At 42.6% G+C, this 27,347-nt stretch overlaps 1 protein-coding gene across 3 annotated transcripts in view; it reads left to right on the forward strand.

Annotated features, from left to right (window-relative positions):
* pla2r1 (phospholipase A2 receptor 1) overlaps window positions 1–27,347 on the forward strand; it is a 119,518-nt gene that overhangs the window by 12,474 nt on the left and 79,697 nt on the right. For all 3 annotated transcript variants that reach the window (XM_068035262.1, XM_068035263.1, XM_068035264.1), the window contains 7 exons: window positions 10,976–11,149; window positions 11,235–11,399; window positions 16,006–16,119; window positions 16,552–16,701; window positions 17,942–18,130; window positions 23,815–23,972; window positions 25,421–25,528. In XM_068035262.1, coding sequence (XP_067891363.1) covers window positions 10,976–11,149; window positions 11,235–11,399; window positions 16,006–16,119; window positions 16,552–16,701; window positions 17,942–18,130; window positions 23,815–23,972; window positions 25,421–25,528 — 1,058 coding nt within the window. The remainder of the gene's footprint in view (window positions 1–10,975; window positions 11,150–11,234; window positions 11,400–16,005; window positions 16,120–16,551; window positions 16,702–17,941; window positions 18,131–23,814; window positions 23,973–25,420; window positions 25,529–27,347) is intronic.

Genomic DNA, 27,347 nt, shown 5'->3' on the forward strand with positions numbered 1-27,347 from the left:
ACGATTATAGTGCTGGAGGAGGTTACAGAGATAGGGAGAGGTCGAGGCCATGGAGGGTCTTGGAAATGAGGTTGACAATTTTAAAACGGAGGCATTGCCGACTGGGAGCCAATGACCAGATCAGTGAGCACAGGGGGGATGGTTGAACTAGGCTTGATGCGAGTTAGGAAATGGCAGCAGAGATTTGGATGCGCTCTCGAGAATAGAAGGCTACCAAGAGAATATTTAATTAGTCACAGGCAGCAGATGAGGTGAGCAGGGAGTCAGGCAATCTTACGGAGGTTGAAGTAGGCAATCTTGGAGATGGTGTGGATATGTGGTCGGAAGCTCATCTCTGGATCAAATACAAGGTTGTGAATAGTCTAGTTCGGTCTCAGACAGCTGCCAGGGAAGAGGGATGGAGTTGGTGTCAAGGGAACGGTGTTGGTGGCAGGTACTGAAGACAATGGTTTTGGTCTTCCCAATATTTAGCTGGAGGAAATGTCTGCTCATCTAGTACTTGATACAAGATAGAGACAGTGAAGAGGTTGAGAGGTGGTAGAGCTGTGTGTTGTCAGTGTACATGTAGAACCTGACGTCGTGCTTTTGGATGATGTCTCCTAGCGGCAGCGGAGCTAAGAAATAGGTGAGAGGCAAAGATAAATCATTGGGGGACTCTAGAGATAATAATGAAAGAACGGGAAGAGAAGCCATTGTAGGTGATTTCTCTGGCTGCAACTGGATAGGTAAGAATTTAACCAAGCGAGTACAGTCCCACTCAGCTGGATGTTGGAGGGTGGTGTAGTCAACAGTGGCAAAGGCTGCAGACCAGTCAAGAAGAACAAGGAGGGATAGTTTACCTTTGTCACAGTCACATAGGATGTCATTTGTGACTTTAAGGGGGTTTCAGTACTGTTGCAGGGTCATCAAGCCTGATTGGAGGGATTCAAACATGGAGTTCCAGGAATACAAGCAGTACCTTTCTGCCTCTTACAAGGACAGAGGGTTTTTTGAGGAGAAGGGTGCTGATGGAAAGGAAGGGTGACAGTATTTTTTAAATTCATTCATGAGATATGGGTGTTGCTGGCAAAGCCAGCATTTATAACCCATCCCTAATTGCCCTTGAAAGTGGTGGTGAGCTGCTACCTTGAACCACTGTAGCCTGTATGAGGATGGTACTCACTGTACTATTAAGTAGTTTAGAACCAGTGACAATGAAGGAATGACTATATATTTCCAAGTCAGGATGCTGTTTGACTTGGAGAGGAACTTGCAGATGGCAGTGTTCCCATGCACTTGCTGTCCTTGTCCTTCTAGGCAGTGGAGGTGCTGTCAAAGAAACCTTAGCCAGTTGCTGCAGTGCATCTTGTAGATGGTGTACACTGTAGATGAGGTGTACCAGTGGATATGGTGGTGGATAGAGTGCTGATCAAACAGGCTGCTTTGTCCTGGTTAGTGTTGAGCTGCATTTATCCAGGCAAGTGGAGAGTATTCCATCATGCTCCTGACTTGTGCCTTTCAGATGTCAGCTGTAGCTCAGTTGGTTGCTCTTTGAGTCAGAAGGTTGTGGGTTCAAGTCCCACTCCAGGACTTGAACAAAAAAACGAAAGCTGATACTAGTGCAGCACTGATAGAGGGCTACGCTGTCGGAGGTGCCGTCCTTCAGAAGTAGTGTCAAACCGAGGCTCCTTCTGCAGTTTCAGTTGGACGTAAAAGATTCCGTGGCACCGTTTTGCAAAAGAGTAGGGGAATTATCCTTGGTGTCCTGGCCAATATTTATTCCTGAGTCAACATCACAAACAGATTATCTGGTCATTATCACATTGCTGTTTGTGGGAACTTGCAATGTGCAAATTACCTGCCACTTTTTTTTTATTTGTGCATGTGATGTCGGCATTGCCGACAAGGGCAAAATTTGTTGCCCATCCCTGATTGCCCTTGAGAAGGTGCTAGTGAGCTGCCTTCTTGAATGTACATTACAATAGTGACTACACTTCAAAAATGCTTCATTGGCTGTAAAGTGCTTTGTGATGTCCTTTGGTTGTGAAATGTGCTGTAAAAATGCAAGTCTGTTTTTCTTTAGGGGTTGGAAAAGCGTTTAGGAGTCAGGAGGTGAGCCACTCACCACAGAATACCTAGCTTCTGACCTCTCTTGTAGCCCAATTTATGTGTCTGGTCCAGTTAAGTTTCTGGTTAATGGTGGCCCGCAGAATGATGTTAGTGGGTGATTCGGTGATGGTAATACTGCTGAATGTCAAGGGTAGTGCTTAGACACTCTCTTTTGTTGGAGATGGTCATTGCCTGGCATGAATGTTGCTTGCCACTTATCAGCCCAAGCATGAATGTTGTCCAGGTCTTGCTGTATGTGGGCAGAGACTACTTCATTATCTGAGGAGTTGTGCAAATCATCAGCAAAAATCTCCACTTCTGACCTTTATGGAGGGAAGATCATTGATGAAGCAGCTGAAGATGGTTGAGTTGAAGACATTGCTCTGAGTAACTCCTGAGATGATTGGCCTCCACCAACCACAACCATCTTCCTTTATGCCAGATATGACTCCAGCCAGTGGAGAGTTTTCCTCCTGATTCTCATTGACTTCATTTTACTAGGGTTCCTTAATACCACACTTGGTCAAATGCTGCCTTGATGTCAAGGGCAGTCACTCTGGCCTCACCTCTGGAATTCAGCTCTTTTCTCCATATTTGGATGAAGGCTGAAATGAGGCCTGGAGCCAAGTGGTCCTGGTAGAACCCAAGCTGAGCATCGGCGAGCAGATTATTGGTGAGTAAGTGCTGCTTGATAGTTGATAGGCTGAAGATGGTTGTAAAGGCTTCAGCCTCAGGAGAGTGAGCCGCTAACAATATTGGGGGCTAGGAAAGGAAGTTTGGATGGTTGGCAGTTTGGTGACAACAGATTTGAGGGAGCAAGAGTCGGGGTTCATGGACAAGATGAGCTCAGAGAGGGCATGAGGCGAGGTAGAAGAGAAACGAGAGAAAGATGCATATTCAGGGCAAATGCATGGGGGAATCTTCAGAGAAAGTTTGGCCTGGTGGGCTAGGAGAAGGGAGAGAAACAACAGCGGCAGATGAATGTATGGTCTCAATCTTAGTGTTAAAGAAGTCCCTTGAGCTTCTTACACTGGTTGGACATGAGGGTGGAAGAGGCAGGGAGAGGGGGTTAGAAAGTGGTTGGTTTTGGAGAAGAGAAGCCAGGGGTTATCTTTGCATTTGAGGAAGATCCTGGAACTTAAGGGACTGAAAGTGAGGGAATTACTGGGGGGATAACCAGGGTGTGAGAGAGTGTCGCTCTTTTAATGGGGACTAGGGTATCAAAGGTGGAGGTGAGGTTGTGATTCATCAGATCGGTAGCTGCTAAAATGTCATGGGGATTAGCAGGCCAAATGCTTGACAGTTGGGAATGTGAAAATACAGTTATAAAGTGACTTGGAATTTAACATAAATGGAAATGGATTTGGGAGGGAGAGTGGGGATGTTGGGGGAGAGGGATGCCAAAAGGTGATCAGAAGAAATGATATTTGTGATGGGACTACTGAGGCCACGGGAGATGGCAAGGTCAAAGTGGGGGTGACTGTGAAAAGAGACATAATTCTTAAGGTACAGACTCATCATGGCATAGATGACAGTCGTGATGTAGATTATGGTAATAACAGATACAATGGACTGAATTTTATAAGCTCGCTGCCGTTCGCTTGCGAGAAGGCACGGCACACGCGCGCCTTGTGTGCCGCTGAGCCCCTGTGATATTTTGCGCGGAGGTTCATTTAAATGGAGGGGATGGAACAGCCGCCCCCGATGACAGAGGGGGCGGCCGCTCCGTCCATAGCCACGGCATCTGCCTCCACCACGCAGTTGCTGGTACCATTTTTAAAGAGCTTCAAGCCCTTCAGGTAAATTTAAATTTTAAGGTCCCGCGGCACTAATATTAGAAATAAAATTTTATTTAAACTTTGCATCCCCTCTCCCACGCCCCCACCTTCCGTTCTCAATATATTAAATAACCTATCCCCCCAGCAAGCCACTTTTCATTATGCTGAACTTTCACCCCTCCCCAACCTCAACACCTTTGACCCTCAACCCTTTCCCACCATCCCCACAAACAATCAGAGCGGTTTTCCCCACCCAACAAAGTTTGCTGCTGCTCCTCCCTCCCCATCAGTGTCACACCTTAGACCTCCATTCGGAGATCCGAAAACGCGGGAGTGCTGGCCAGCGGCTGGAATATCGGCTTGGGACAACCATCGCTACCAGGTAAGTCTTTATTCATTACTTATAATGTGATTAGCATATGCAGATGAAGCTCCACCACCGAGCTGTGGGGGGCCCCATCGAGCTGCAGGGGGCCACACCAAGGCCTCGCCGCTGCGGGTGAAAATGCGACGGGGCCTTCCTGGCGTCAGGGGTCATGGTGGGTCTCACCCGGAAGAATTTTCCGGGCCCCCCTGCCACGATCCCTGCGTCGAAGGGTTGGTAAAATTCAGCCAAACATTCTATTCTCAAGATATAAATATTTTTCTGACTCTCTGTTCCTTATTCAAACTTTTATGCTTTTCCATGCATGTTGAGTCCATGATATTCCCAGCAAACAAATATCAGCAGCATAACACATCCTGGTGGGATGTTACAAAGTCCGTGTCCCATACTGGCAAAATTGTGATTTTTTTTTTACTTCTATTGCTGAGGAGAAATATTCAGCTGGGGCCACGTGCTTTTTGACAAGGGAGAGTCTGGACTGATCCAGTGAACCTCACTGTGGTTGGTCCTGCATGCAATAGGATGGGAGCAGGTTGCATGCCAGCCTTCTCAACCAGAATTGTTGCATAACTTCAGAGAAACGAGCAAAAAATAGATGATATTGCCCCCAAATACAAAAAAACTTGGAGTAAGCAAAATGCAATCACTACCAAGGAAGCAAACCAATATCACTTTGCACCAGAAATAACTTCATAGAATTGCCACATTGTACATTGTGGTCAAAATGGCTAGCTTAACTGGGAACACTAAAGTGCAAATAATATATTTTGCTTTTCATAAAGCCATTTTTACTTCACAGCAAATATGATGCATGATAATTGATATATAGATCATATTTCAATGGACCCCTTAATTTGATTCAATTCAAAGTTGGATCTTGTTGAGGAGATACTTCACATAAAATGTACAATTTTGTGCAATTGGTGCAGGGATCTCAGCCCAGCAGAAAATAGGAGAAAATGGCAGGAGTATTCTTGGAAAATTAATAATTTCCTAACCCAAGTTCATGACAGGAGCCAGACTCTCTTTCCTTCCAACAGCTGGCATTCAAAATAATATATACAGTTACGTTGAAATAAATCACTTCTTCCAGGGCCATGCCATATTGCAAAATCTGTCTCTCTCTGATGCTGAGGTTCGAGTGTTACCATTGACCCAAAATGACACTCTTTCAGAAATAAACCATGGTGACTCTGTCTTAAAGTTAGAGCTAAGCTGTTTAGGAGTGAAAACAAGAAACATCTTTTAACACAAAGGGTAGTGTAAATCTTGAACTCTCTTCCCCTTCAGGGGAGCCAAGGCCATTGCTGTACATGCTGACCAAGAGAATGGATTTTAATCCACCTCCTAGACCGAGTGTAAGACAAAGGACTTTTGTTTTCTAGGTCAGTATTTAAACTCCTATTCTTCCTGGATCTGAGTAGAAAAGGGGCACTGTCAGATTCTCAGACAACATAGCCTGTGTTATAACAGTGTATGGGGCAGGGAAGAAATTGCAGCTAGTCTAGCTCACATTGGCCAGTCACTTGAGTTGTTGAATAATCTTAGGAATTGAGCACATTTCAGGGCTGGTGTTTGCCTCTGCAGCTGGGAGGCTCCTTATTTGGTTGAAAATAGAAGCACTGGCAGGAGTGGTAACTGGGGTTCTAGTTAGCATTCATCAATGCCCCAGTGAGGCTTTTGCTAACCTTGATGCTGTCCAGCTGGTGGGATGTTTAAATGGGTAGGAACAGTTGGACCAGCTATTAAGTTGTCCATGATCCCATGGATGGTACATCGGGGATGGTGGTAGTATGAAAGCATCTTTATTTTGCTCATGCTTTTTTCCTAGATGCAAAACTTGCAATAGATCCTGGAGAAGACATGTTCAGTAAAGTCTGTGCGTTTATTGGGTTCAGATGTTGGGATGAGGAAATAGGGGCGCAGTCCTCTGAATTTGAGGAGAATTTTTAAAAATCTTTTTTGGTTGTTTTTCTGAGGTGTAGTGTCTAGGTCCAGAGTTCTTGCCCTAGGCACCATGATGGGAAATAACATAGCTAGAAGTCAGGTGGATGTTTTTTATGGAGAGTTTGAATGATTGTTCTTCCTAAATTTCAAAAATATATTTAGAGTGGACAGCTCTTAGTTCACATGGACATAGTCAAAATGGCTCACATTGCATATGTATTCAGTTTAACAATATGCCTTGTCTGATCTTTCTGGACTTTTGGCACATGGGGATTCATGGTGTAGCAGGTGCTGAAGGAGTTTCTGCTGATTTCAAGACATCTGCACAAACCAGTTGCTCCAGACCGATGTGCAGTAGTACATTTTCATTTTTGGAATCGAGCACGACTTCGAGAATGAACAGGGGCCATGCATCTGGAGGAGGAGGAGAATGGCTCTTGGCAAGGGCCATATCCACCCACAGTATTCAAGGAGCAATTCTCCTACCTGATCCTCAGCAAGGAATAATGTTCGAAATGATGTCTGTGCTTCAGTCAGGACGTCATCACTGAAATCTGCCATCTGCTGCAGCCACAATTGCAACATCCGAACAGGGTAAGAACAAAGTTGCCAATGGCTGTGAAGGGATCCGTGGCAGTGAACTTTTTATTTGCCTGGTTCCTTCCATCTGGAGCTAGAAATATTTGCAACATCTCGCAGTTTGTCTACTGTTGCATAAGGGAGGTCACTGAGACTCTCTCTTCAATGAGAGCTAACTACATTTCATTCTTTCTTGCCAGAGACAAGCAGGTAGAACGAGCGCTTGGCTTTGCTAGGATTGTAGGCTTCCCCTGGCACAAGGTACCATTGACTGCACATGCATGGCTTTGTGGGCACTGCATGCCAACTCTGCCCTATACCGGAACTGAAAGGGATTCCACTCCCTTAACATCCAGCTGGTGTGCGACCATAGGCAGCGAATCATGCAGGTGAATACCCTGGTATCAGTCATGATGCCTTCATTCTGTACCAGCTGCATTTGAGCCACCATGGCAAACTAAACGATGACTACAGGACGCTGAGGGCGATCCACTGACGACATGGCAGATGATTCCGGTGCGCAACCCATGCACGCATAAGCCGTGCTGCCACATGAAATGCGATGGAGCAGTCCATTGGCATGCTGAAATGACACTTCTGTGCTTGGGCTGCTCTGAAAGAGCCCTGCAGTATCCTGCAGAGTGGGTATCAAGACTGCATGCTGCAGAAGCTCGCCATCATGGCAGTGCAGCCCTTGCCAACAGCTGTCTGCTAAGCAGGTGGAACGACAGGAGGCAACCTTGACAGCCCATTTCTGAAATAATACCAGAAAATGCTGGAAATACTGAGCAAGTCTGGCAGCGAGTGTGGGGAGAGAAACAGAGTTATTATATTTCAGGTTGATGACCCTTTACCAGAACTGGGAGTACTAAGAGATGTCATTTTTTAAGCAAGGCAGGGAAAGGGGGAGGGGAAGAAAGAACAAAAGGAAAGGTCTGTGATGTGGTGGAAGAAGGAAGAGATTTTTTTTAAATGGCGGCAGAGGTTATGACCCGAAATTGTTGAACTCAATGTTGAATCTGGGCTGGCTGTGAGGAAGTTATCTGAATGCGATACCAGTAACCGCAACTCCAATTCCCCACTCGCCAACAGTCTCACACCTTGCCTTCTCTCTGCCATTGACCATTGCAGTGTTCGCTTGGCTACACTGCAAAAATAAACATTCCAAACTAAATTTAGAAATCTATTCATTCCACATTGCATTAACTAATCACCCTTGTGCATTCCTTTGGTGCCTGTCTTTCGTGTGCTCATGATAGTGCTCCCATATGGTGCTACCCCAGTGGTTGCAGACTGGCTGGTAGAAGGCTGTTGACATTCGAAGTGCTTGTCTGAGTTTTCTGTAGTGGTAGCCATGCGACCTTGCCCTCTAGCAAGCTGACACCTGTGCTATCCTTGCCTCCTGCCCTGGCTGCAGCCTTGTTGATCTCTGTGTTTCATCATGTGCAGATCCCTCTTCTAATCTGTCCTTTAAATTGCATGCAGTGTTAGTACCTGAGCTGGTGCTGCGAATGTGAAACCAAGTAATAGTGCTGTGTCTTCATCACTTTCCTCTTGCTGTTCCTCCACTGCCCGGTCAGTGGATACCTTTTGGGTATCTGAATCGAAAAGGGTACAAGGTTAAAGTTGCAGTGCAGAGAGGGGTAGAAAGTAAGAGGTGTATGTTTACACCATCTACGGCTATTAGAAGAGAGTGTGGAATGTGAGGAGGAGGATTGAGTGTGAGGATGCTGTCATCTTTGGTTTCAGCTCTGCTGATGGCCATGGCCTCAGCAATGGGAGTCGCAATAATGACCAGCTTCTTCACCAAGGCCTCCAGTGCAACATTCGAAAACATTATAGCCTGCGCATGAGCAAGCAGCATGAAGTTGGTATGTTTCCTGCATTACACTGAATTGGCTTGGGTGAGTGGCACATCGTGTTGCCCGCACCCGTTTTTGCGGACGATCCAATTTAGCCTCCTAAACTCCTCGCTTGCCTATTGCCATAGCATTTCCTGCATGTGGAGAAAATGCAGAGAGAGCATATTCTAATTATGTAAATCATCTGACTATACCCAGTCCAGCAACGTCGGCTTCTTTCCTTTCCAGCGTGGGAGTGTAGGCATGCACCCTATTCTTGGGGCCTTTACCCAAGATTTGTGATTCAGCTCTTATCTGTTGTTTTCCTCTGTCTGCAGAAGCCCTACAGGAGTCATAAGCCATAGCTGCAGGGAGTAGCTTTGAATGCCAATCAACTATCCTGATAGCTGGCTGAGAGTCGTGAGTGCTGGTGTGGTGAATTGTGATGATAGTGTCTTGGCAGCATCCTGAATATATAGCATGCACTAGCAGAATAAGGTGATTGCCATCGCATACTTGCTGCATGTGAATAGAATGAGAGCCCATTCCATTCATAACATTGAGGGGTTTGTCATTATAGAGCTTTGAGTGCTACATGCGTTCTGTTAATTTCTTCTTAGTCTCTGGGAACCCTGCTACTCTGTGGAACTGAATATTTATCTCCTTTTCTTTTGTTTAACTGCGACTGATAGGAATTGAATAGAGCATCAGTGGCATTCTTAATTTGGTGAGCTGCAATGTGAGTTGCATGGCATCAGTCCCCTGTTGCTACCTGAAAGGAAATTCAAGGGAGTGGTGACCTTGACTGGTACAAACAATGCTGCAACTGGACCTTTCCCCCGCCTCCCCAAATCTGAATGCACAGAGGCATGAACAGACTGAGAGCATGCGGGCTGAATCTGCCCATTCAGCTCTCAATTAAGAGGGGTGAACCAGGAAAATTGGTTCCACGCTGTTTCAACTGATGAAATGCATTTCATTAGTCTCAATTACAACCTCGATGTCAAACAACTTCACCTTTCTTGCAACATTCACAACCTTCAATTGATTTTGTCAAATCTTAAAAAAGATGCTTCAAAACCTTCTGAAGAGCTTCTGGAACCCTCACCTCATTGTAAGATAGTGGGGGTTTATGTCTCCCATTAAGGCAGAAACAGACTTGGCAGCAAAGCTTTGTTGTGAATCGACTTTATTGAAATAAAGTTAGGACAAGGCTTCAGATAAACTATCATCACAAACTTGGGCAGTGACTAACAGTCTAACGCAGTCTACCCATGTTAGGAACTGGCCGGCTAGAGCGCACGACTAGTTTCTCTTGCAGCTTTTGGTCTTTAAGCTTTTCAAACTCTCTTGTGCTCTCGTTTGTTCAAAAATTCTCTCCACTGTACAAATACAGGACAATTTTTATCCTGGCTGCTTTCCAATTAGCCCCTTCCTTTCCCTAAACATCTTTAGCCTCGTGTTAAAGCATGCTTTCCTTAACCAACCAAGGGTTATTTTGTGCCTGTTGCCAACCTTTCTGATTTACACAACTAATGCCCTTTTTGTTGACTCCCATATTTCAATACTTTTACATTCTATGGTTCCTTATCTCATTGGGAGATAAATCTACATTTCGTTCTCACAGAAGCTGCTCTCACTGCCTTCAAGGTCTCACCCTTTTTGCTGCAAGTAAGCTTTTTAAAACTTGACATAATCTCCCAGAATCTGTGTACCTTGACATCTTGGCTATACTGTGTGCTATTTCCTAAGTTTGCTCACTTTACCATCCGACAAAGAAGGGTTCTAAAAGTTAAATGTTAGTTTATAATGTCAGTTGTTAGTTTATAAAAGCTAAACTTTGATAATTAGTATTCTGGTTAGTAACCTAACAATACATCAAATACTCATCGCTATAGTGAAGATCACATCACTTCCAAGCTGAAAATGTATTCAAATGAAGTATTCTTCAAATGTTAACTGTTTGGTTTTGTATATAAAATCTTTCAACCTGTAAGAATACTTAGGAGGAGAACATGCTATGGTAATAATACCATCTCGAAGATGCAACACAAAGCCATCCACTGTAGCTACGCTGTTTCTTGCTCTTGTGCAAGGCCCACAGTTTCATGATCCAAAGAGGTTTTTTTTGGTCGGAAAACTGGAAGTATACAAGGATTTTGCCCTACACTTGGGCTCACTACAGATCAATGTGTCACTATGTGATAGTACTGTTAAATCTTTAACGTTACAGCTTTTCACATTGATGATGAGAATAACAGAACTTTTACCAATGAAGTGGAATTAATGGATACTTGAAATTTAAAAGAAAAAGTAAATGAGTGTTGGTCAAAATTCCTTAATGTTTTATTTTTCAGAAATTCATACTGTACTGGGAAACTCCCGTGGGATGCCTTGTGCTCTGCCATTTAAATATAACAATAAATGGTACCATGAATGTACTAATGAAGGGAGAGAAGATGAGCTTCTTTGGTGTGCAACTACCAGCAGTTATGATGTTGACGAAATATGGGGGTTTTGCCCAAATTTAGGTGAGTTTAATTATGGTTGTGCACCATTATCAGTTTAAAATTTCTAACTTTCAAGAATTGATGGTTTTTGTTTTGCTTTCTACAGATCCAGTATGTGATATGGTTTGGGAGAAGGATCCTGTTTCACAGACTTGCTACCAATTTAATCTTTTGGCTCTTCACTCTTGGAACGAGGCCTGTGCTTCATGTCAGGCACAAGGAGGAGACTTGCTGACTATCAAAGATCTTAAGGAACAGGAATACATCAACAGTAAGTTTACAAACAAGGAAAGATCTGAATTTAACCTGAGGCAATTGTAAATTTGTTACAGACACCCATTTTATATGTTTTTTTTTTATTCAGCTGTGTTTGCAAATTTCAGTGTTTTAACTTATGCCTTGACTGTCAGCACTGATAAACACCATTTAGTTTAGCTGTTTCCATATGAAGGGCATTGCTTTTTATTTTTATGGACAAAATATAGCCTTGTTAAGGTGTTGACACCAGACCAGTTGCTGTCGTCACAAAAAAATCAACGCTCTACTTTAAACATCTTAAACTTAATGCAGTGATTTTTTTTAAAGATAAATGTATAAATTGATAAAACATATTTTCAGAAAAGTGTGTTCAAATGACCATGATATTATAATTCTAACAGTTTTATTTTATTCGTTGGGTAGGCCAGCATTTATTGCCCATCCCCAATTGCCTTTGAGAAGGTGGTGGTGAGCTGCCTTCTTGAACCTTTGCAGTTCTTGGGTGCAGGTACACCCATAGTGTTGTTAGGAAGGGAGTTCCAGGATTTTGACCCAGCAACAGTGAAGGAACGGCAATATAGTTCCAAGTCAGGATGGTGTGCGGCTTGGAGGGGAATTTTGTGTTCCCATGTATCTGCTGCCCTTGTCCTTCTAGATGGTAGAAGTAGCGGGTTTGGAAGGTGCTGTCAAAGGAACCTTGGTGAGTTGCGGCAGTGCCTCTTGTAGATGGTGCACACTGCTGCCACTGTGCGCTGGTGGTGAAGGGAGTGAATGTTGAAGGTGGTGAGTGGGGTGCCAATCAAGCGGGCTGCTTTGACCTGGATGGTGTCGCGCTTCTTGAGTGTTGTTGGAGCTGCACCCATCCAGGCAAGTGGCGAGTATTCCATCACACTCCTGACTTGTGCCTTGTAGATGGTGAACAAGCATTGGAGAGCCAGAAGGTGAGTTACTTGCCGCAGAATTCTCAGCCTCTGACCTGCTCTTGTAGCCACAGTATTTATGGGGCGGGTCCAGTTCAGTTTCTGGTAGATGGTGAGCCCCAGGATGTTGATAGTGGGGGGATTCAGTGATGGTAATGCCATTAAACATTAAGGAGTGATTCTCTCTCCTTTGAGATGGTTATTGCCTGGCACTTGTGTGGCACAAATGTCACTTGACACTTATCAGCCCAAGCCTGGATGTTGTCCAGGTCTTGCTGCATTTCTACATGGACTGCTTCAGTATCTGAGGAGTCGTGAATGGTGCTGCACATTGTGCAATCATCATCAAACATCCCCACTTCTGACCTTACGATTGAAGGAAGGTCATTGATGATGGATGTTTGGGTCGAGGACACTACCCTGAGGAGCTTCTGCAGTGACGTCCTGGAGCTAAGATGATTGACCTCCAACAACCACAACCATCTTCCTTTGTGCTAGGTATGACTCCAACCAGTGGAGAGGATTCTCCCTAATTCCCATTGAATACAGTTTTTCTAGGGCTCCTTGATGCCATACTCGGTGAAATGCTGACTTATGTCAAGGGCAGTCACTTTCCCCTCACCTCTTGAGTTCAGCTTTTTTGTCCATGTTTAGACAAAGGCTGTAATGAGGTCAGGAGCTGAGTGGCCCTGGCAGAACCCAAACTGAGCGTCAGTGAGCAGGTTATTGCTGAGCAAGTGCCACTTAATAGCACTGTCGACAACCCCTTCCATCCCGTTACTGATGATTGAGAGTATACTGATCAGGTGGTAATTGGCCAGGTTGGATTTGTCCTGCTTTTTGTGTACAGGACATACTTGGGCAACTATCCCCATTGCTGGGTAGATGCCAGTGTTGTAGCTGTACTGGAACAGCTTGGCTTGGGGCACGGTTAGTTCTGGAGCACAAGTCTTCAGCGCTATTGCCAGAATGTTGTTGGAACCCATAGCTTTTGCAGTATCCAGTGCCTTCAGCCGTTTCATAGTATCACGTGGAATGAATCGGATTGACTGAAGACTGGTGTCTATGATGCTGGGGACTTCAGCAGGAGGCCAAAATGGATCACCCACTCAGCACTTCTGGCTGAAGATTGTTGCAAATGCTTCAACCTTGTCTTTTGCACTGATGTGCTGGACTCCCCCATTGTTGAGGATGGGGATATTTGTGGAGCCTCCTCCACCTGTTAGTTTTTTAATTGCCTACCACCATTCACAACTGGATGTGGCAGGACTGCAAAGCTTAGATCTGATCTGTTGGTTGTGAGATCACTTAGCCCTGCCTGTTGCATACTGTTTCTGCTGTTTAGCATGCAAGTAGTCCTGTGTTATAGCTTCACCAGGCTGACACCTCATGTATAGGTATGCTTGGTGCTGCTCCTGACACGCTCTGCAGTACTCTTTTTTTTGAACCAGGATCGGTCCCCCAGCTTGATGGTAATGGTAGAATGGGAAATATGCCAGGCCGTGAGGTTACAGATTGTGGTTCAATACAGTTCTGCTGCTGATGGCCCACAGCACCTCATGCATGCCTGGTTTTGAGTTGCTGGATCTGTTCGAAATCTAACCCCTTTAGAACATTGGTAGTGCCACACAACACGATGGTGGATATCCTCAATGTGCAGACAAGGGCGATGCGGTGGTCACTTCTACCAATACTGTCATGGACAGATGCATCTGCGACAGGTAGATTGGTGAGGACGAGGTCACGTAGGTTTTTCCTTCTTGGTTCCCTCACTTGCCGCAGACCCAGTCTAGCAGCTATGTCCTTTAGGGTTCGGTCAGTAGTGGTGCTACCGAGCCACACTTGGATATTGAACCCCCTCACCCAAAATACAGTCTGTGCCCTTGCCACCCTCCGTGCTTCTTCCATTTGTTGCTCAACATGCAGATTCACTGATTCAGCAGCTCAGGAGTGGGGCGGGCGGGGTGGGGAGTGTTGATAGGTGGTAATCAGCAGGAGGTTTCGTTGACCTTGTTTGACCTGATGCCATGAGACTTCATGGAGCGCAGAGTCAATGTTGAGGACTCCCAGGGCATCTCCCTCCCGATCGTATACCACAGTGGCGCCACCTCTGGTGGGTGTGTCCTGCCGGTGGGATAGGACGTACCCAGGGATGGTGATGGTGTCTGGGACATTGTCTGTAAAGGATGATTCCATGATTGTGACAATGTCAGGCTATTGCTTGACTAATCTGTGGGGCAGCTCTCCCAATTTTGGCACAAGCCCCCAGATGTTAGTAAGGAGGAGGGTAGACAGGGCTGGGTTTGTTGTTGTCATTTCCAGTGCCTAGATCGATGCCGGGTGGTCCTCCCGGTTTCATTCCTTTTCTTACACTTTGTAGCAGTTTAATGCAACTGATTGGCTTGCTAGGCCATTTCAGAGGGCAATTAAGAGTCAACCACATTGCTGTGGGTCTGGAGTCACATGTAGGCCAGACCAGGTCAGGACGGCAGATTGCCTTCCCTAAAGAACATTAGTGAACCAGATGGGTTTTTACAACAATCGACAATGGTTTCATTAGAATAGCTTTTAATTGCAGATTTATTAATTGAATTCAATTTCACCATCTGCTGTGGTGGGATTCGAACCCATGTCCCCAGAGCATTAGTCTAGGCATCTGGATTACTAGTCCAGTAGTGTGAACATTGCAAATCTAGCTAATGCTATATCAAAGGCTGTAGGTATACTGGGTAAGCATGTCATTATATTGCATTGTGCTACACTATGTAGTATGTTGTTTCTCTCAAAAGCAGCATAACTTTTGGATTAATGAAAATGCCAGTTTCTCAGAAATATTCTCATCATGGGGAGCCTTGAAAGTAATTTTGGCCATCCTCATCCATACTAGCTTTTATGTGAGAGCAAGTATCTTTTTCATACTATTATTCATTTTTTTAAAAGTTGAATTTTGAAGCCGACCAATTGTCACCAGTGTTTGCTGATGATTGGAATGAGAAAAATGCTAATTGCTTGCACCTATGAGACAGAGACAAATTATTCCCTCATTCTTTTCTACTAAGTTGAAATTTGAAAGCAAACAAAGACTCTGACAGAAATGGACAGGAATGAAGGGCAGAAGGGAGCTGGGTATAAAGAAACCAGTGAGATGAGGTGGTCTCTTGCTGCTCACCACTCAACTTAATCTTAATAGTGTAATTCTTAGCACACTCAGTTATTCAGCAAGTGCTGTCCAATCGCAGAATCACATCTAACTTTGGACTATATGTTTTCGTAAGCATGTCCAGGCTTTGCGCCTTTTTTGAAGTGAACAATAGCATGAGGGACAATAGTTCCCTGACGCATTGTTGAGGCGTTGCCATGGAGAAATTGTCACCCTTTTCTCATGCAGTATAAATTGTTGCTTCCTTTGAAATTGGGCATTCTTGCATCTGTCTTGATGAGTGCAAGACGAAAAGCTTCGACAGCAATTCTCTTCCTTCATCAATACTCAAGTTCTGTACTACCAAGCAACTATTTAAATACTAATTGATTAACATGGCACAATATAATGTTCATTTAGTCTGTCACATATTTTTGCTTTATTAATGTGCGCTTCTTTATACTATTTAAGAATGTGGCACTGTGGATAAATCTTAAATCCAGTACTATAATAACTAGTTATGTTGTGAAATTTCACACTGCTGCAAACTTTTGTTACAGAGCGTTTGCAAAATGTTGGAATTCTGGCATGGATAGGCCTCAATCATTTGGATGAAGTTGCTGGGTGGCAGTGGTCAGATGGAGAACCTTTGAGCTTTGTAAATTGGGACACAGGTATATAGGAAACTATTCTGGCTAATGTTATCATGAAAAATGTTCAGCTATTCCATGACATTGTAATTAACTTGATTTTTAAAATCAAATTGATATCTTTGATTTTGGATTTATACTCTGGATTTTTCCACAACTGCAGCCATAGATTTGGGGGGTTGGGAAGACATCATAATACCACCCCCCCCCCCCCCCCCCCAAAACCCCCATTCAAAATCCATTTCTAGGTAATCAAATTATAGACAGAATGTTGATCCCCTAGGTTGCTGTGAGCTACCAAAACAAATTCTATTCCTTTCTCTTCATGTACTTTTCAGAAGGTTTAAATCTGAATATGAATACAATGTCATTACCATTAGAAATATATTTAAATATCAATTGCAGCATTGTGGAGAGAAACTCCTAATTTAAACCTTTCAATTTTATGTTCTACAGATCAGCCTCGGGGCTCATTACTGGGAATGTACCATTGTGGGGTACTGAGTTCTAAATTAGATTACCGTTGGAGCAGCGCTGTATGTGAGACAGCCCTGCCTTATATTTGTAAAAAAATTATAAACTCTACAAGAAAAGTGGAACCCTTTGGTAAGTTAGGATTTTACTCAACTTTCCTTCGCTCTGTTTCTTTCTTGTATGTACTAGATTGGATAAAGCATTATCGTAGAACCTTTCCGTGGATGATAGGGCTTTGCAACATTTTGATCTGGTGGCTTGTCTTCATCCAAATGTGTAAATTTGGATAGTGAACATCAGTTAGCTCTGAAGCTGTAGAGGCCATCATAATCTGGACTAACCCTTCCCTCACCCAATAACTCTGTGCATGCACTTCCAGCAGGAATTGCTGACCAGCAGTCCAGGAACATGAAGCCTGCAAGAGTAAAATTTTTATTTCCCTTCACTTTGGAATGCTGAGATGCAGTGTAGCTTCCTGACTGCTCCCTGGCTGAGATCAGCTAATACAGTGCAACCAGAATTTGAACTTGTGATCTTCCTGGTTCTTCAGCTCAAGTTGAAACTGCATGGTCCAGTTAGCCTGTGAGTCATGAAGAAAGCTAAATATGCAACTTTTTTTTAAAAAATCAACGTTTAGCTATTTTTAAAATCTTTGTTCTTGGGATGCGGGTAAAGCAATACTTATTCCCAATCCTCGTTGCCTTAAGGGCATATAAGAGGCAACCATATTAAGTGGGACAGCAGACGTATGTAAGTATTTTACAACAATCTGGCAGCTTAATGATCAATTACTTATACGGGTGCACTAATTGCTGCTTTAATCGACCACTTATGATGGGATTTCTCATTGGTGAAGGTTCTGTGCTTTTTGTTTCTACCACTTAATCTGAACAGAAAATGTTTAATGAACAATTCATTACTCAACTGTGGCTCAGTGGTAGTGCTCTCCCCTCTGAGTCTGAAGGTTGTGGGTTAAATCCCACTTCAGAGACTTGACCACACTATCTAGGCTGGCACTCAGTACAGTCCTGAAGGAGTGCTGCACCATTGGAAGTGCCATCTTTTGGATGAGACGTTAAACAGAGGCTCCATCTTCCCTCAGGTGCACATAAAAGATTCCGTGGCACTACTTTGAAGAACAGAGACATTGTCCCTGTATCCTAGCCAGTATTTATCCTTCAAGTAATACCTAAAATCTGGTCATTATCACATTGCTGCTTATAGGGCCTTGCTGTGTGCCGTGGTTCCGATAGTGATTACACTTTACTAAGTACTTAATTGGCTATAAAGTGCTTTGGGACTTCCTGTGATTGTGAAGAGTGTTATAAAAACGCAAGTCTTTTTTTTCTTTTACTATTGGCCTAAATGACAGAATTCTGGCAATATAGGACCACACACTGTGACTCTGGCTGGCTTTCCCACAATGGATTCTGCTACAAAATGCGTAAAGAAGATTTGAACTGGAAGGATGCTCTGGTGTCCTGTCACCTAAATAGAAGTGAACTCATTAGTATGCACTCGTTGGCAGATGTGGCTGTTCTCATGAACCAATTTAAAAATGGTGAGTACATACTTATTGTCTGGTGACTTAATTCTTTTATTAAATAACAAAGAGGGTTGATGAGAGTAGTCTGGTTTATGTTGTCTATGTGGACTTTGAAAATGCGCTGGATAAAGTACCACATAATAGACTTGGTAACAAAATTATAGCCCATGGGATTCTTCTTCTTTGAACTCCTTGTCTCGAGAGACAATGGGTAAGCGCCTAGAGGTGGTCAATGGTATGTAGAGCAGCGCCTGGAGTGGCTATAAAAGCCATTTCTAGAATGACTGACTGTTCCACAGGCGCTGCACATAAAATTGGTTGTCAGGGCTGTTACACAGTTGGCTCTTTCCTTGCATTTCTGTCCATGGGATTAAAGGCACAATATCAGCATGGATACAAAATTAGTTACAGGGCAGAAAGCAGGGAATAGTGGTGAACAGTTTTTTTTTAGACTGGAGGGAAGTATATAGTGTTCCCCAAGGGTCGGTATAAGGACCGCTGCTCTCTATAATTATATATTAATGATCTGAACATGGGTATACAGGACAACATTTCAAAGTTTGTAGAAAGTTCACAGACTAGTCAAGCAACAGCCTGACATAGTCATACTCAAGGAATCATACATTGGCCAAGCCAGTGATACCCACATCCCAGAACCGAATAAAAAGAAAGATACAAAACTCAGCAATGTAGTAAACATTGAGGAAGATAGTAACCGACTTCAGGAGGGCATAGACCGGTGAAATGGGCAGACATATGGCAGCTGAAATTTAACGCAGAGAAATGTGAAGTGATACATTTGGTAGGAAAAATGACGAGAGGCAACATAACATAAACAATTTTAAAGGGGGTGCTGGTACAGAGTCCTACGATGTATGTATCCAAATCTTTGGTGTCAAGACAAGTTGAGAAGGCCAATAAGAAAGCATCTGGAATCTTTGACTTTAATAGAGAAAGAGAGTACAAAGGCGAGGAGGTTATGTTAAACCTTTACAAAATACAGGTTAGGGCTCAGCTGGTGTATTGTGTTCCGTTCTGGGCACCAATGTTCCCTCTAACCTGCACGGCTGTGCAACAACCTGAAAGTTCCCGCACAGGCTATGCACAGGTCAGCCGCTTTTAAGTTACCGCACTTGCACGGCCACACAAAAGATTTAAAGGAGCTGTGCATTCTGGAAAAAAAATTAGGGTACGTTGCTGGGTATCACGTTTTAGGAAGGGTGTCAAGGCTTTCAAGATTTACTAGAATGGTGCCAGGGATGAGGGGCCTCAGTCATGTGGAGTGATTGGAGAAGCTGCGGTTGTTTTCCTTAGGGCAGAGTTCAAAATCATGAACCAGTTTCAAAGAATGAATAAGCAGAAACTGTTTCCAATGGCAGAAGGTTTGGTAACCAGAGGACACAGATTTTGTTTCAGGTACAGGCCAGGTACATTCCAACAAGGGTGAAAGGTAAGGGAACCAAAACCTGGGCTCCTTGGATGATGAGGGAAATAGAGATTATGATGAAACAAAAAAAAGTGTTTGATGCATGTCGAGTGAATTCTTCAAGTGAGAACCAGGCCAGGTTGAGAGAGGAAGTGAAGAGGAAAATATGACTGGCAAAGAGACAATATGAGAATAGAATGGCAGTTAACATAAAAGGGAACCCAAAATCTTCTACCGGCATGTAAATAATTGGGTAGGAAGAGGTAGAGTAGGGACAAATAGGATGATAAATGCTTAGAGGCACAGGGCAAGGCTAGGATACTTTAATGAGTACTTTGTATCAGTGTTTTAGTAAGGAAGAGGAGGCTGACAAAATATTGGTTGAAGTGGAGATGGTAGAGGTAATGGATGAGGTGAAAATTGATGGGCAGGATGTACCGGAAAGGCTGGCTATGCTTAGAGTGGATAAGTCACCTGGTCTGGATGACTTGCATCTTAGCTTGTTAAAGAAAGTGGGAATGGAGGCAGCAGAAGAGCTTGCCGTAATCTTCCAATGTTTCCTATGTTACGACCGAGGTGGGAGGAGTGCACTGTCTTTTCTAGTTCTACTTCTCCAAAGGTCACAACATATATTTAAATATTTACCCAATTACTGGTACAGCCAATCATAGACTCTACTCTTTATCCCAGAATAAGATACACCAACCAGGTTTCTTTAATAAACAACAAAATTATCAGTTTATTATAAAACAAGACTTAACCAATAGTGAAGCAAAGCATTAACAGATTGAAATATGAAAGTTCCCTTTTTAAAATCAATAATTACACTAACAGACGAAAAAATGCAGAAATTCTCTCTGCAGAGGTCTGTTACAAAAAAAGACAAAAAAAATTACTTTGGCCAAATACTTGCTAATTCTTGATGGAAAAAAAAGAACGTGGTACTCAGCAGCGTACCCTAATTTTTTTCCAGAGTGCGCAGCTCCTTTAAATCTTTTGTGTGGCCACGCAAGTGCGGTAACTTAAAAGGGGCCGACCTGCGCATAGCCTGCGTGGGAACTTTCAGGTTGTTGCATGGCCGTGCAGGTTAGAGGGAACATTGGTGCCCAGAATTGGACACAATATATCAGCTGAGCCCTAACCTGTGTTTTGTATAGGTTTAATATAACTTTCTCGCCTTTGTACTCTCTTCCTCTATCAAAGTCAAGGATCCCTATTTTGGTCTGGCATCCGGATATATGGAGATATGTCGTTTCAGAAGCAGTCCATTCTGGAGATGTCGAGAATTATTCTAGTAGGCTTTCTAGGAGAAATGCTGCATCAGGGTTTTCCACCAGCACACACTCCCACACTGATTCTTTGCACAATTTCTTCAAAGAGGTAGAGAAGGAGGTGCTGGGTGGTTTATTTTTTCCTTGGTAGGAAAACACCAACTGTCTTCAAACAGTTCACACACCAACTAAATGAAAACAATGTCCAAACCCCAAACAGAGAGTCGACCTCCTGACCTCCATAAACCTTGACATGTGGCTTCTCTGTAACCATTTTCCCCAAGTCACCAAGGGTTCTCTTGTTTACTGAGCCCAAATCACAGGTGATTTCCAGCACAGGTGGTTTTCAAACAACATCTCAAGTGTCCTTTCAGTGAAATAAAAGCAAAATACTGCGGATGCTGGAAATCTGAAATAAAAACAAGAAATGCTGGAACCACTCAGCAGTTCCTTTCAGTGAACTTGGTCAAAAAAAAATGCCATGGAATCTTTTCAGTTTTAACACAAGTCCTCAAAAAAAAAAATTCTATTAAAATGGAAGCACTTTTCTAACACCTAGATACAGGGAGGTGCCAGAGGATTGGAGAGTGACAAATGTGACACCCTTATTCAAGAAAGGGCGTAAGGACATTCCTAGTAATTACAAGGCAGTCAGTTTAACATCGGTGTTGGGGCAAGGGTTTTAGCAACAATAATCGGGGGGGAGAAAAATATGAACAGGTACTTGGAGAGATTTGTGTTAATTAGGGAGAGCCAGCATGGGTTTGTAAGAGGCAGATTGTGCTTGACTAATCTAACTGATTTTTTTTGATGAAATAACAGAAGATTGATGAAGGGAAAGCAATGGATATTATTTATATGGATTTTAAGTAAGCCTTTGACAAAGTACCACATAAAAGGCTGTTTACCAAAATTGAGGCTAATGGAGTAGGAGGGTCACTGTCAGCTTGGATAAAAAAATTGGCTTAAGGACAGAAAGCAGCAAGTCGTGGTAAATGGTTGTTTTTCAGACTGGAGGATGGTAGACAGTGGTGTCCCCAAGGTTCAGTGCTAGGACCACTGCTTTTTTATATATACATAAATAACTTGGATATTGGAGTACAGAGCAAAATTTCAAAATATGCCAATGATACGAAAGTTGGAGGTGTGGCAGACAGTGAGGATGATGCAATTCGACTGCAGCAGGATATAAATAGGCCAGCAGAATGGGCAGACAAGTGGCAGGTGGAATTTAATAGAGAAATATGAGGTGATACATTTTGGCAAAAGGGATAGGGAGAGGCAATAATAGACTAAATGGTACAGTTCTAAAGTGTATCCAGGGACAGAGGGATCTGGGGGGGGGGTGGGGTTCATGTGCAGAAATCTTTAAATGTGACAGCACATGTTGAGAGTATAATTAGCAAAGAATATGGGATCTTGGGTTTTGTAAATAGAAGCTTGAATGAAAGCATTGATAGGGGCTTCCAAGATATCAAACTTCTCCTAAATCTGCGCTCTCACAGATTAGTAGGAAAGCTGAGGTGATGCCCTCTATGAATAGCAGTGGCAAGATAGGAGGTGTATTTTGTTCTCCTTCAGGATGATGGCATGCCTGTTTCCCTGCAACTCCCTCATCCAGTGACAGCTGAGCCTACTCGGGCCGCAGCTTTTTGAGATCACTGACCACAATCATCTGAAATTCCTTCATTGGATGCCGAGCAGCCATCTACATTACAAGCTGAAGCCACTCAAAGCACCTCATAGGTGTAGAGAAAAGAGCACTTAAGATGGGAACTAGATTGTTGCAGCAGGGTGAAAAGTAGTTAATGGCAGGGGAAAGATCACTATAAATTACATTGTTTCTTTAAATTCTTATTGTGTAGTGTTTGATGAGTATTTGATAACATAAGCTTGCAGGATGGATAGGCCTTGCACTTCCTTATCCGGTGTGTCTTTTTATTACGCATGCTCCTCAGCCTGCATGTCGTCTTCTGCAACTGGCTCGATGGGTTGGTGGGTTGGCCCACTGGATTGCAAAGCTGTGCAACATGCAGCAGACAATACACCAGACCTTTTGGGAGTTATACAGCAGGATGCCTCCAGATCTATCTATATAGCAATTGTTCTGCAGATAGTTAGCTGGCTTTGCTACAAAAAGAATGATTCTCTGAAACCCATTGATGTTATAGGCTAAAATTGTTGTAATTTTCCACATTTTCTCTTCTGCAATATTTTTGCAGAATATTTGAGTTTGTGAGCTCTCCAATACATAGGCACTTGCAGCCAATTCTAACATGCCTGTGTGCAAATCAGGTAGAGTACACCTGAATTGATATGAGTTCATTGACTTTTTTTTTGTATATTAACTTTATTTATTTATTTATTTAGAGATACAGCACTGAAACAGGCCCTTCGGCCCACCGAGTCTGTGCCAACCAACAACCACCCATTTATACTAACCCTGCAGTAATCCCATATTCCCTACCACCTACCTACACTAGGGGCAATTTACAATGGTCAATTTACCTATCAACCTGCAAGTCATTGGCTGTGGGAGGAAACCGGAGCACCCGGCGAAAACCCACGTGGTCACAGGGAGAACTTGCAAACTCCTCACAGGCAGTACCCAGAATCGAACCCGGGTCCCTGGAGCTGTGAGGCTGCGGTGCGAACAACTGCGCCACTGTGCCGCCCAAACTTGTATTAATTGCTCTGAACATTTTTGTAACTGCTAAGTGGTTTGTGTTAACATGGTCCCTAGCAGTAAAGGTTTTGGTGTACAGATTAAATTGACAAGCTTTTAGACCGTTCTACATATTTTTTTTCTGAACTATCTTCCTACACAAATCTCCTAGACATGTATTGCGTAAACTAACTGGATAGTAAATCTATTCATCATTTTGACCTAATGGTTTCCATGAATATGGAAATAGAGAGAGAAGAAAGAACTACCAGTTAAATATTGAGAAAATGATCTCATGCTCTCTGATCTAACTAAATATATATAACCTTTCTGCCAGAAACTGTACCAGAAGTTTGGATTGGACTTGCCAGCAACAGGACACCAGCTGTGTTTGCATGGTCAGAAGGATCTCCTGTGATGTTCACTTACTGGCATAAGAATGAACCAAATGTTCCATATAACACCACAGAACACTGTGTGTCATCACAGAAGATTGTAAATATATTTACTAATATTTCAGAGCCTTCTTGAACTGTTGTTTTACTGTCTAGCCACAAACCAAGTGAGTGCTGCTTTAGAAATAATACCATTTCAGTTAATCTTCCTAATACTGTTTGTGATTCAGATATTCAGAAATCTCAAATATTCTAAAACCCTTTACAGCTTTTTTAAAATTTAAATCAGAAATGTTGCTATAAATGTTCAGAAATGGAGATAATTTTTATATTAAAAAAGTATCTACTTAACTGAAATGTAAGAATGGATTAAAGTTGTTATAACTAGAACAGATATATTACAAAACAAGTCAGGTGAATAGATTCGCTGTTGTCTCTGTAATATCGACTGTTTTGAAAAGTCTAATTTCTTATTTACAACTTTCACAGAAATAGACTAGTTATGATTAACACGCTGTTCTGCTCTATTTCATGATCTGCTACCAATATAAAAGCACCAACAGGTTTTAGTGTAGTCACATTCTTTTTGTTCTAAGATTCCTGTTAGCCTTATCAAAACTTTTGCAAGTCTCCACACCCACCAGCCAGGTCTCATCTGGAAGCAAAAGCGTTGGGGTGATGTGGGATCTGTTGATTGCCTTTGGAGATGAAGGAGTATTCATGTAGAACTTTCTTTCGTGAGATTAAGTAACTAGGGTAAACCAAGTGGTGGGATAGATTGTAAATTTTCTGAGGAAAAAGTGGGTTAGTGGGCTGAATAATTTTTTTTTCTAGTTCAATGTTTGATATCTTTTTAGGTAAATTTTAATTTGTCTGGAATGACCTGTTCTTGTACTTATCCCTGAGCTGTACATTTGCAAGTAGCATGTTATTTTTTGCCATCCAATCTTCTAAGCTTATTACTATAAGGAAGAGTTTGTAATTTATCTGATTGTCATGTATCTAAGTATTTGGAACAAGAACATTTCACAGTGTTCAATGGAAGACTGGTGTTATTTGTCAGAAACAGTTGCTTTGCATTTGTTGCTGTGCTGCTTAGTTATCAAAACTGTGTATCCAGATTCTTGTATATTTAACAGACCCAGGTAGCATTGCTTCTTTGCTATGTGCTGTAAAAAAAAAACTTTACTTTCCTCTATCATAATATGGCATAGCCTATCTGATGATACAACTACAACTTGGATTTATATAGCGTTTTAACGTTGCTTACCAAACTGTTAAATTTGTCTATACTTTGCATGCAGTAGTAAATTTTTATCTGCAATATCCATTTAATATGTTTTAGTCAATGGGATAATTGCATGTATAAAACTATTTAAGTCATTCTTGGTCCAGAACAAACAAGCCACCTGGTGAGATTTACACGGCTACATGTTTGCAAATAGACAAGTAGTTCAGAAAAGCGCTGTGCTGCAGAAGTGTTTGATTACAGTTATTTTGTTATTTGCATTATGTCTTTGAATTGAGTTTTTAAATTTTAATGAACAGGATGGCCAGTGGAAAGTTAAAGACTGTGAGGAAACTATATGGAGCATCTGTAAGAAGCCAGGAAAAGTAGAACAAGGACAACCTGGAAAAGATAAAGGCTGTCCTGAGGTGAGCTATCTATTTCTGGGAATACTGAATAAGTTTTATGAATATTTTAACCACTATATTGTGTGGAAATTTTTATTGTGTGGAAATTTTTATTGGTGTTAGATGGCACTGTTAGAGGGTAACAGAGCAGTACTATCAAGAGTTTGATTTACTGTATGGTTCCCACCTGTTTTTGATATACCATCAAATTACTGTTCATTAGAAGTGGCTTCCATGTGCTGCAGCATTGAAAGCATAAGAGTAAGGTTATTATCACTGGCATAATGGCCCAGATTTTGCTGAATTAATAATGGTGAGGCTTTAACACAATTGCAGTTAAATGCAGAAAATGCTGTCTTTTGATACCCTGCTCCTCCACAGACTGCACTATTGCAGTTTTCACCAATAGAATCTGTCATGGCGTGAACTTGGGCTAATTATCCACTGTTCTTGCTCTTAAAATGGCAGAAAAAGTTAAGGCTTGCTCAATCAGGAACAACTGAGTTTTTAACTATTTAGTAAGTGATAATTACGGCTGAACAACCTCTCTGGCCCTGAAAATCTAATTTAACAAGTGTAGCGCATCATTCACTCAGAACAAAATTTATGTTCAAGATTTTTTTTTAAGTTAATAGTTTTTCTGTTTTGCTCCCCTATGTATTTAATCCCATGTGTATGAACGAAACTTTATTTAGCTTCCTGTAAAATGTCTTAAATGTAATTTATATTTCTTGTTGTTTTACTACCTGCTTTGCTGTCTGTGTGTGGCAATGAGGACTCTTCAACCTGATCGGTTGAATAGCTTCACCGCTGCTTGTTCTGCTCATAGACACCACAGAACCCCTGTAGAGAGTGCAGAATTCAAATATGCTGGAAGAGAGGAAGTTTCCACTGACAAGCTGGCTAAAAGTCTGTAGGGCAATTGTACGTGACATTAACGGCAAAAGCTATTCCTCTGCCGCTCAACAAAATCTGGGCCAATATATAGTTAAGAGGAAAGTGCATCATGTTCCATGGCTTATGTGCAGTGTTGCGAACCACAAATTAGTCTTTTTGACAGTTTTAACAAATTTCTGACAGGTGAGTAGTTACATTTGAACTGAAACTTTTTTCTGTATACTATAGGTATTGGATTCAGTTATTGTCATCAGCTAATGGTAATTCAGCAATTGTCATTGTTGTTGGCAGAGGAGAACCCACAAGAGCAGGAAAGTTGTATCCACTATATCAGATGTTAAATGGTGTACTATCAAGTCCCACAGGCTACAACCTCGGGGATCTACTGCCCCAGACACAGCTACTTGAGATGATAGAGATGTGCTAAAAGAGGCTAAAGGTTAGAAGGGAGGCTGTGATGGAGCAGTCCCGTCTTCTTTGGCAAGACATGCAGACATGCTCATCCATCTTCTGTGTGTACTGGCGGTGGCTGTTGGCATTACCAATTTGCACTACCAGTGCAGTTCACAGATGTATTAAAGATGCATTATTCAGTTGGGTCAGTAATGTTATAAATTTCCCCACTGAGCAGCACTGCAGCATAATGGTGCAACCCATTTCTGTATGTCAGCTGGGGCTTTCCCAGAGGCTGGAATGGGCTGGGGTTCATTGATTGTGCCCCTGATCACCATATTGTGTTCTATAAGAGTTGTAAGGGATTATTGTATTACTGTCCAGCTGGTTTGCAATCACCAGCACAGAATAATGAAGATGAGTTCCCACTTCCCCAGGAGTCCTGATAGCAGTCAATTGTGCCTTCCTTATTTGAAGAGGAATAAATAATGGGAGGGTGGCTTCTAGCAAATTAAGACGTTCCTTTGCACATTTTATCGCACCTCCTTAA

Source organism: Heterodontus francisci, chromosome 7 (genome assembly GCF_036365525.1).
Source record: "Heterodontus francisci isolate sHetFra1 chromosome 7, sHetFra1.hap1, whole genome shotgun sequence".
In the NCBI taxonomy this organism is placed as follows: domain Eukaryota; kingdom Metazoa; phylum Chordata; class Chondrichthyes; order Heterodontiformes; family Heterodontidae; genus Heterodontus; species Heterodontus francisci.